Here is a 10,172-nt window from a genome sequence, read left to right on the forward strand (position 1 = left end):
TATTTATAGGCACAAAGGTCTCCTGTGAGCATGACGAAGGACTGTTGGAGGGCATGTGTTTTCCAGACGTTTGACAGACTGTTTGTTTTGTGTTTTTATGGAGGCTTGGTGAAGGACTGCATGATGGGGTTATCTTGACTTCAGAGTCCTGGCTGTATAATGGGTGTAAAGGAAGTTGTTCTTGCTTGTATGTGTGACTCTGCGCCTGGCTGAAGTCCTCGGGTGTGTGGTGAATGTATGCTTGACTCAGAGCCAAGCTGAGGATCTCCGTCTTTTCCTTATAGAAGCGCAGCTCTATGCCTCGACGCCGGGCCAACACCAGCTCCCTCTGCGCCACCTGCAGCTCCTCTGCCAGTCTTCCCGGTGACCTTTGCGCCCGTCCGAGCCAATCCAGAGCTAAGCTGCTGCGCATGTACTCATCAAGTCCTCGCTGAGAGTAATAGGTAATCACACTCTGAGTAGGAGGAAAGGAAAATAGGTATAACTGAAATGCTCAACCAAAGTTAGCTGACACCAGGGATGAGATATATCCTTGGCCTATACCTGTCGAGAGCACTGCCTTTCCCTCAGAACCTTCAGCGTCCCATTCCAGTGCAACAACTGAAAAATCGTCATCATCTCCTACAGAGGGACAGAGAGAGGGAGAAACCCCCTCAGAATACATAACACAAAGAGTGAGAGAGTCTTGCACAACCATATAACTAATGACCTGAGTAACAAACCCACACATCCAGCTCTGTGTACACAGGTCCGACAAAGATAACATATTGTGTGAACATTTCTTGAAGTCACACCTAAACTGTGGATGATTGGTTTGAAGAGATATTGTAAATCTTTTCACACCAGGTAGGCCTCCTCCTGATTTATAAAACACTGTCTGGCTGAACAGCTGCCGTGTGTTAAGAGCTACTGACATTTGTGTTAAACAGAGAGAGTCTATAGATTAAATGAACCTAATGAGACACAGATGGAAAATATGACACGTTAGTCGTCTGGGGTCAAAGTCCACGTTGTACCTACCGGCCTGTTTGCTCTGTCTCGAATTGTGCATCTGCTTTATGCTACTTGCTCATCTGCTTGACAAACAAACTATCTGACAGCTCCAGCATTGACTGCATGTATAAATGATACGCAGACGGCTGCATACCATATGTGTAAAGATTTGAGGGTGTGTGTGCAAATGTATTTCAGTTTCTGTGTATGTACATGTGCGCACATATGGAGGTGTGTGTATTACTTGGAAGTGTTTCATCTTTATGAGCCATGCTTTAGCAGGAATGATAATGAACCCATTTCCTCCTGCTAATAGCCCTCTGTCTGCAGACGTGGGCTTATTTACACAAAGGTAGAAATATAAGGTGTTTCATACCAGGACTCCCTGTTGGGGTCTAACTGGGAGTGTGAATAAATAAGCAAAAACAGACTAGAGCTGTAATGATAACAACGGGGAATGTAATTATCGCCCACCGGTTGTAATTTTGGTTATGTTTGGCTTAATAATTCCGAATTTAGGAGCGTAAAATGATAACAATTTAACGTGGGGTCCAATTATAAACAGACTATATTAGATCCCCAAGCTTAGAGCGGCGCTTCAAAAAGCTTAAATCCTTTGAAGTAAATTGATCTTTCACAAAATTACCACATGACTCCACATGATTTATGAGCACTGCTACAAGAAAAATAGCATTTTGCAAAATGAGCCTTGGCTTTATGTTTTACCTGGAACTCCAGCATGGTCCTTCCTATGTAGGAGTGGAGCAGCAAACTGTAGGTTCCTATACTGGTGCTTGAATCACATGCGTCTTCAATAGAGACCTTAACAGAGCCAACATTCATGTTAGACTAAACACTCTCCTTCTGTGTCATAGCTACAGTCTGAAAGGGGTAATACTGTGTCGGCACTGGCTCACACTCACAGCGCTGTCTGTTGCGGCCTGCTGCAGACTCTGAGTGATGAACTGAGGGCTGATGCGTCGACATGGCAGCTCGTTCACAAGTGAGTTCATCAGAGCCACGCGAGCTGCGTCCCTCCTCGCCTCTGCCTGAGTGTCACACACCTGAGGATGAGAGATGATGACCACGAAGGGTTAAAAGAGTGGAAAAAGAAAGAGAAAAGATGTGAAGCTTTCTCACAGTGTGTGCTGATATGTATTGAGCCTCGGGTTGACTGACTTTGAGTCAGTAAGTTCTGTCTTTAAACGGGCGCCCACTCTTAGTTCCATTTTGATGATTTTACACTTCATTACAGCTAATCATGGGATCAGAACTCAAATCACCAATGAGATTAGGACACGAGAGGTATTCACAAAAAACCAATCACATGCCTTCTATGAGCTGGGGGCTGCTGTCTGGGTCACAATGAGCCCATTGATAGGCATTTAACAGAATGACATCAATTTAAAACAACCCTAAAAGTCTACGTGACTGTGTGTTTATCGCCACTGAATGACCTTTTGCTTCTGAGTGCCTCTGACTTTAAAAAAAATGGATTCTGGCGGCTGTTGCTGCTGTAGAGATTTTTGTTACCATATATGAGACTAAAAGTTAATTTGAATCAGTGGATATACTATCCATTTAGGTTGTATAATAAACTGTCAAGACACAAACATCACCTGCATCATGTTTCTTAACAACCCTTTTAGCTTATGTTTGGTCAACTATGTGTGCTCACCACATGATGGTGATATTTCCAGTTTCACACGAAGGATAACTGGTGTAAGTTCACACAGTGCAAAGTGTAGAGATCCTGCCAGACAGCACTGGTGATGATAAACACACCTTGTAGTTGCCAAAGCAGCTTCCTCCAGGCAGGGTGACGTAGCAGATGTATGGGGGACCAGGGGACGGTGCAGACTCGTACAGCAGCAGGCTCTCTGTCTGGATGGCTGTGTCCCCAACAGAACCATCAGATTCACCGATGGAGCCATTTGACTGGCTCATCTGCCTCTGCTCCCAGAAGTTATGGAGCATGGCCACGACATTCACTGTACACATGTAATAAGGATGCATTGCAAAAAACAGGACTGACAGCACTGAAAGCATACATGAAGCAGCTGGCAATAATCAGCTGGAGAGACACTACAGGTAAAAACATGTCTGTTAAGTCAGTTTTTGAGATTTCTGGATATTTTATTTCCATAACATGCCTAGTGGGAAGAAAATGTCCAAAATACACATTTAGGTGTTTATTTTAGTTCAGGTTTCTGTTCAGAAAATGTATGCAAATTAGTGCGTGTTTAATTAGGTGCGCTCATTTAAAATGTCAGAAAACTTTCAACACAAAAACATGTCTAATAAGTATTCAACTGGGGAAGTTTCATGTGGAAATCTGTGAGTTATTTTGTTTTATATTGTTTATTTATGTCTTTAAGAGCTGTTTTCTCAAAATGACTTGTTATTCTTATACTCTGAGCCAAAACTTTCTTCAGTAGCACTTACACACCATATGCTCCAGTTTTTAAAGAGGGGGTTTGTGTCATACATAATTCATCGCCTGATTTACAGTGAAATAGATTTTTGTTTGTTGGCAGTATTTTCTGATTTATGGATTGATTAAAAAAAAATCCAAAATTCTCTCTGTAAAAGCCATTAACTCATATACGTATGTCAACAAAATGAAACGCTAATTTTGTCTTCTTTTATGGAAATCCATGCAAATTGTTGCATATTTAATTAGATAATGACTCATTTGCATATTTATTCATTACATTTCGGGGAAAAAAGTTTTTGTTTAGTCACATTTTGAGAAAACCTTTAAAAAGATGCATCTTTAACCTGTAATGTGTAAACCTGACATCTATAAATCAGCATTCCCAGACAGCATTTATCAAAGTAGAATCAGGAGCTCCCATAACTAACACGAATCAGCATTTTGTAACCCCTTGAGCTTTTCCTGACCCTGAAATAAGTTTAAACACTTCCTGTGTCCTCCACTGTGTGCCAAATAATTCATTACAGCTCAGTCTATGGCAGCAGGGGTAACTTGACTGACACTTGTTGGAGGAAATACAACAAAATTATGAGACAACAGTTAATTTCTTGCCTGTTTTTAAATTATTTTAATGCATCACTGTCAGGTCATTACTGTTAAACACAATTGGTAAGTTTGACTCTTAAATTTAAAACGAAGATGTGTCTATTTCCATATGAAAGTAACATTAAGCTCCTCAGTTACTCACAGTCGTTTGGGCTGGTGTCAGTCTCACTTTGTGACAGGTATGACATGATGCTCTCCTCCATTTTCACTTTACTCATCCTCATCCAGCGTTTTCTTCCACAGTGGCCTCAGAAACGTTCAGTCAACTGCTTCTCATCAAAATAGTCCATCAAAACACCACGCATGACCCTAGAAATGAGCATCCACCACAGCCATCACAGCTCAGGATGGGAACATCATGAGGAATAAACTCAAAATCTGAAAGCCACTTCTGAACTCTCTTTCTCCACCTCCTAAACCGCTTTCTCCCCCCTCCTCCTCTCCTGTGTGAACATCTCACCAGGGTTTTGCTTTTGAAGCGGACCACCTTTGTCACCCTTCTGCCAATTAGCTCAGAGGGCCCCTCACTCTTTCTACACATGCACACACACACAGCGGTGCAGAGCTGGAATGCTGAGCCCCTCCCTTTGGGCTATGCAGCTGGCTAATCCCTGAACACAGACCTGCATAAAGTTGGTAGGTTGAACCACAGACAGCACAATCATCATTGAGGAACAGGAAAAATAAGAATAGTTCTGTGGTGTATCACTGGATGCTTATTTTTATATGAAGGAGCAACATCTAAAGGACAGTCTTACCCAACATGTAGTGTCTGAGACGAGTGGGGGTGGGATACTTTTGACTTCACATACTAATTTGAGGCCACAGAGCCCGGGGTCTGAGCTCCATTCACCCTCTTCAATATGAATGGGCATTGTTCAAGTCTGAATTCACCCGCTCCCTGAAAGCCTCTTACACATAAATGAACCAAATTCTGAGGGAAAAAAAGTGGTTTCTTAGCTCCCAATTCCTCTGCTCTCTCATCTCTAACATGTCATGTCTCACTCTCTATTGAGTCATGTCAGAGTGACAGAGAGAACGAGGTTTATATGTCTAATTGTCGCTCCATAGAACGCTGAATGTATTTTGGTTGTGAAGCATGTATGTTCCCACATGCATGTGGGAGTTGTGTTTTTTGATTGGTTGCCGTGAGTGGAGGTAGCGATCTATTCAAATTTCCATAATAGTTGGAGGCCTTTGATTGACTGGAGTTTAGCGTGAATAAAAGCTCCCCATGAACTTGTTTGAATCTTAAATCCACACCCACATTAGTCATTCTGTCAGCAGCATACATAGACCTAGAATGAACTTCAAGCTAGAAATGACAAAGGTTACTCAATGTTTCTGGCTTCTGTAGCCATTGTGAAGGTTGATATGAGAGAACTGATTAAGAAGAATGTGCTCACTGTGCAAACATATTTATCACTGGCAGAAGAAATGTTTTTTAACTCATTTGTTAAACAATTCTTTTGAAATAACAGAGAAAAACACACCTTATCTGTATTGATTAAAAATGTTTTAATGATCAATCATACAGTTTCATTATAATAAGTAGTCATTATTTACATTACACTGTATGCTGAACGTGATAGTTCACTGCAGTTCCAACAGAAACTCTCCAGACAAAGGAGCAGAGGATCAACGCAGTATACAGTAGGTGTTAACCAAACTAAAAGCATGTTGACAAGAATTCCATCTGTCCACCGCTGCAGTCCTGTTTATCCCCAGAAGGAGGCAGTCTCCATACTAGACTTGATGTTATTTTCGTTCTCTCTCCTGGATTTGGTCACCAAGTTGGCCTCTCCCTTCTGTAGACGTCTCCTCTGCGCCGCCTTCTGCTGCTTGGTGAGCTGCCTCCGCACCTTCTGACGGACTACCTCCTACAGGACACACAAAAACAAGGACAGCAGGTTACTACAGATGAACGCAGCGCTGTCTGTCTCTGAGAGGCAGACACAACAGCATGTGGATATGTTTTTTCTGCTACACCCGTCACAATCCTTGACCATGTGAAATGTGAAAGCTCTTTAGCAACTCCTACAGGCCATTCCAGTTGTGTCTAAAACTGGATTGCTTCAATGCTTGAAGAAATGTCCAATTTGTCAAACTTTTTAATGATGTGTGTGTTTTTCTTACTGGTGGTATGGTAGAACAGCTCCCTACGCTTCCCATTGTGCCTTCACTGTCTGTCCTCATCCTCCTGTGCTCTGCCATGTGTAGAAGACTGTCCGAGTCTCTGCAGGAGAAAACACAACACATTTTAAACCAAGCACAGAAATTTACTGTTATATTTTTGTTAAATGTCTCAAGTTACCAGACATTCCCATTAACAGACCTACAAATATTTGTTGGATCTGTACCACAGCTGGAGGTTGTGTACTCAGATTCAGCATTATCTCATCAAATCTGTTTCTATTCGGGTATTGGATTATGTTAACTTTCCATTGCGTTTACCTGAATGGTTTAAACTCTTTGTTGGCGTAAGAGAGGTCTGACAACTCTGGACACTCATCCTCTGCCTCATTCAAATCTTCCTCCAAGTTCTCCTCTGTCTCTTTATTAATTTGAGACGTAGGCTCTGTCTCATTCTCTGTTTGCTCTTCCCCTGTTTCACTCTTGTTGTCCTCATTTTGCATATCTGTACTTGTGTCGCTGACTTTAAGACCCTCCAGTTCCAGCATTGCATGCTTATATTCCTCCATGTCGAAGCTCTCTTCTTCTTTTTTGTCTGATTCCTCTTTATCATTGCCCTCCTCCTCTTCATCATATTCATCATCATCATCGTCCTCATCATCATCTTCTCCCTCAGGTCCAGCTGGGTGTAGCAATGCGGCATCTCTCTCCAGATCTTTGGTGAAGCCACTAGCTGAGACTGCGACATCGAGAGAACAAGACCGCCTGTAGGAACAAAGTTCAGTGACAACAAAACATATATATAGTTTTCTTTGTATTTCAAGAGTGTAATTTTCACCAAAACATAAATGAGCAGTTACCTGATGTCTTTGAAAGTTGGGAAGAGCTCGCTCTCATAATTGTATCGTTTTGCAAAGAAATCTCTGATACATTTGACATCTCTGTCAAAATACCTGAAAATAAAAATTTGGAAAGTGAACATAATCACACTTTTGCTTTATTCATTTTGGGAGTTAATTAGTAATTTTCAATTTTATAAATGAGGCACCAACCATTCAGCATTAGGATGTGAGGTGGACACCATCTGAGGGAAGTCAATCATGGTTATGTGGTCCTGGTCGTCCAACATGAGGTTGAACTCGTTGAAGTCTCCATGAATCAAGCCATGATTGGCCAGTTTGACTATGAGCTCCATGAACTCGCTGTACAGGGCTGATGGATCCTGAAGTTCATGCACCTGACACCTGATGGGGGGATTCACACAAATTACATAAGAAACAGAGGGTGGGTATGGTGTAATACGTAAAGCAAGAAAGCAGGACGGCTAGTTTACATACAGTGGATATCCATTGATGAGCTCCATCACTACAGCATGTCTGCTGCAGTCCACAGGTTTGGGAACAGGAAAACCCTGATCATACAATGCCTGAAAAATTAGTAGATGAGTCAAAAGATGCATCACACAAGACTGGATTCCTACTGCACATCTTATGAATTGCTAATTACATTTTCTTTCAATTTCAAATAACTTATGTTCTCTGATTTGTTACATTACCTTCATGTAGGCAAACTCCTTCATGGCAGAAAGGCGAGAGAGGTAGAGCCAGGACATGTTCTTCCTGTGTTTGTGGTAATCTCTCTTGTTCTTCAGGTTCCTGAAGGAGGTGCGACCCAATCTGTGAAGCTTCAGAGCATACTGCTCCCCGTTCGGACTTGCCACAATATAGATATCTACAGGTAAACACAAATACATATTTGTTTTACCATAAGCACAAGATGGTTTCTGACCTTGGCTAAGCAGCCTGGAAACCTGCTGTGAAAATATGTTGAAATAAAATATTTAGAAGTTTAAATATTGTATAAATATTATAAATATACACACTTGAGTTCACTTGTGTGAACCATATAATGACACTGTACATATCAATAAAAAAGGAGTGGTATCATGCGATTGATTTCAACTAAATCATGCAGGCCAAATGAGAGGTGGCTATATGAATAGATATACAGTATGTGCACAATGTGTGATTGTCGGTCTTACCTGACTCTTTACCCACACCCATCTGGTTGCCGACTGAAATGACCACTTCTCTGGCACACAAGGTCTTCAGAGCCAAGTAGTCATATCCTCCATAGTTCAACCTGTAGCCCTGCACAGCTGAAATCAACATACACATTAGAAAAATAACCTATAAGAACCATCTGTACCAGGACTAATGAAGTTCAGCAAGTATTTTTGCGTGTTTTCTTACTCTTGCTGCGTTCATAGACAACGAGCTTGTGTTTGACGAGCTCTCTGAGGATCTTGTTGCATCCGCCGTGTTTCAGGCTGGCAATGGAGGACAGGAGGCTCACTGGGACAATCTCATGGTTCTTCATCCCCATTTCAACCTGTGAGAGGGGAGGTTCACAGGAGGTAATCTGATTATTCGAGTGCTGCTGAAACAACAGGGTTATATATGCTGCAAGATCAATTGAAATGAAATGAGCACTGCATTTAACAGTATCTGGTGAAACACATACAGGGGATTTCACACTGAAAAGACTGTGACTTGGGAAGATATCTACTTGATTCATCTAACACAGACTAGTTTTAGATAACATTAGGAATGTATTTCTGGCACAGAATGAGGACTGTGGATTTTGTCCCCCATCACTTACAGTGAAATCACTTTAGGATGTGAACTCTTCAGAGCCAGTATGGACAAGAGTAATGATTACAGCACTATACATCACATTAAATGAACATTATGTGCGCAAGACATAAGACAAGCTATCTTGCAAAGCGGGAGAAACAGAAATTGATAGGGAAAAAAATCCTTACTAAGAATATAGACTATAGTGAAGTAATGTTATAGCTAGCTGTTGCTGGTTATAACAAACCAAATATTCATACGTTGTATGTTGATTTGTGCTTTATTAACGTTATTTAACACCCAACTGACAACAGTAACGTTGTTTTACCCACTGCAACGGTGGCATATCATCTGTACTGTAACGTCGGCTCATGTTGGGTTAGCGTCAGACCAAAGCTAGCTTAGCACAGGCTAACTCAGCTGGGTAAGAACAGCTCGCTACTTACCGCTGTGAGGACCCGGAAGTCATCCCGAGATAAGTATCTCAACACCACAACATTCAGCTTCCCCATGTTTTAACCGGTGCAAAAACAGTAAGCGTGTTATAATATTGTCACTATTTCTTCTAAAGCTCAGCTGTCCACATTTTTAGTAAACACACGTGCAAGGCGGAAGTTCTCGGAGCGGAGAGGCACGGAGAGTACGTCACTTCAGGTTTACGTCTGACGTCATGTTGATATGATATGGTAATGCATGGTACCTGGGATACAAGACACAAGATTGTGCACAAGGTATGTTAGCTATGTCTGACGCTATTAATGAGATGGAAAACAAAAAAAGTACATGTAAAGTATATAATGTATACAGTAGTGTACCACTTACTACCGCCTAGTTTGAAATTTTGCGTCTCTTTCATCGCAGTTGACCTTTTCATCGACGTTTTAACTTGACATACAAAGGTGAAAATAATGACGTGGTCGCTGCTGGAGCCATCATTAATGATATTAGATCCACCTGGACTTTTCCCGCCATGACAAGTAGAAATGTCTGCTGTGAAAAAGTACAATGTACAGTGATGGAATGTAACTTGGTGGTCTATATTTAAGTACTGGACAACTAAAGTACAATGAAGAGGTACTTGTATTTTACTTGAGTATTTCTATTTTCACTACATTTTGGAGCAATGATTGTACTTTTACTCTACATGAAGTATAAGAATTATACTTAGTATAACAATAATAATAATACTAGTACTTTTTGTATGGGTGACTGTCACACATTCTGGCTAATTCATCTTTTGATTTACTTTTACTCAAGTATGACTTTTGACCCTGCTATTATTTTACAAAGTGTATCCCAATTTTACTCTAACAACTAAATGCATAACCTACAGTATAAACTATACAAACACAATCCACTTACTTACT

General features: G+C 41.1%; 2 protein-coding genes across 2 annotated transcripts; both read right to left on the reverse strand.

The window, feature by feature from the left end:
* Positions 1 to 4,381, reverse strand: LOC311260768 (protein limb expression 1-like). Its single transcript, XM_084358975.1, is given in 7 exon segments — positions 1 to 130; positions 133 to 454; positions 544 to 621; positions 1,720 to 1,815; positions 1,917 to 2,057; positions 2,779 to 2,984; positions 4,179 to 4,381. Coding segments are annotated over 7 exon segments (960 nt in total). The 5' UTR covers positions 4,261 to 4,381; the 3' UTR covers positions 1 to 95.
* Positions 4,382 to 5,536: 1,155 nt separating this feature from the next.
* Positions 5,537 to 9,704, reverse strand: riok2 (RIO kinase 2 (yeast)). The gene is made up of 11 exons (XM_084359324.1): positions 9,628 to 9,704; positions 9,252 to 9,505; positions 8,422 to 8,560; positions 8,211 to 8,327; positions 7,725 to 7,900; positions 7,507 to 7,595; positions 7,222 to 7,413; positions 7,030 to 7,122; positions 6,491 to 6,934; positions 6,173 to 6,272; positions 5,537 to 5,916 (listed from the first exon to the last, which is right to left on the reverse strand). Exons 2-11 carry the CDS (start codon positions 9,315 to 9,317, stop codon positions 5,755 to 5,757), a joined length of 1,578 nt encoding a protein of 525 aa, XP_084215450.1. The 5' UTR covers positions 9,318 to 9,505; positions 9,628 to 9,704; the 3' UTR covers positions 5,537 to 5,754.
* Positions 9,705 to 10,172: the final 468 nt, after the last annotated feature.

Source organism: Pagrus pagrus (genome assembly GCF_965226575.1).
Source record: "Pagrus pagrus genome assembly, chromosome: 8".
Lineage (NCBI taxonomy): Eukaryota > Metazoa > Chordata > Actinopteri > Spariformes > Sparidae > Pagrus > Pagrus pagrus.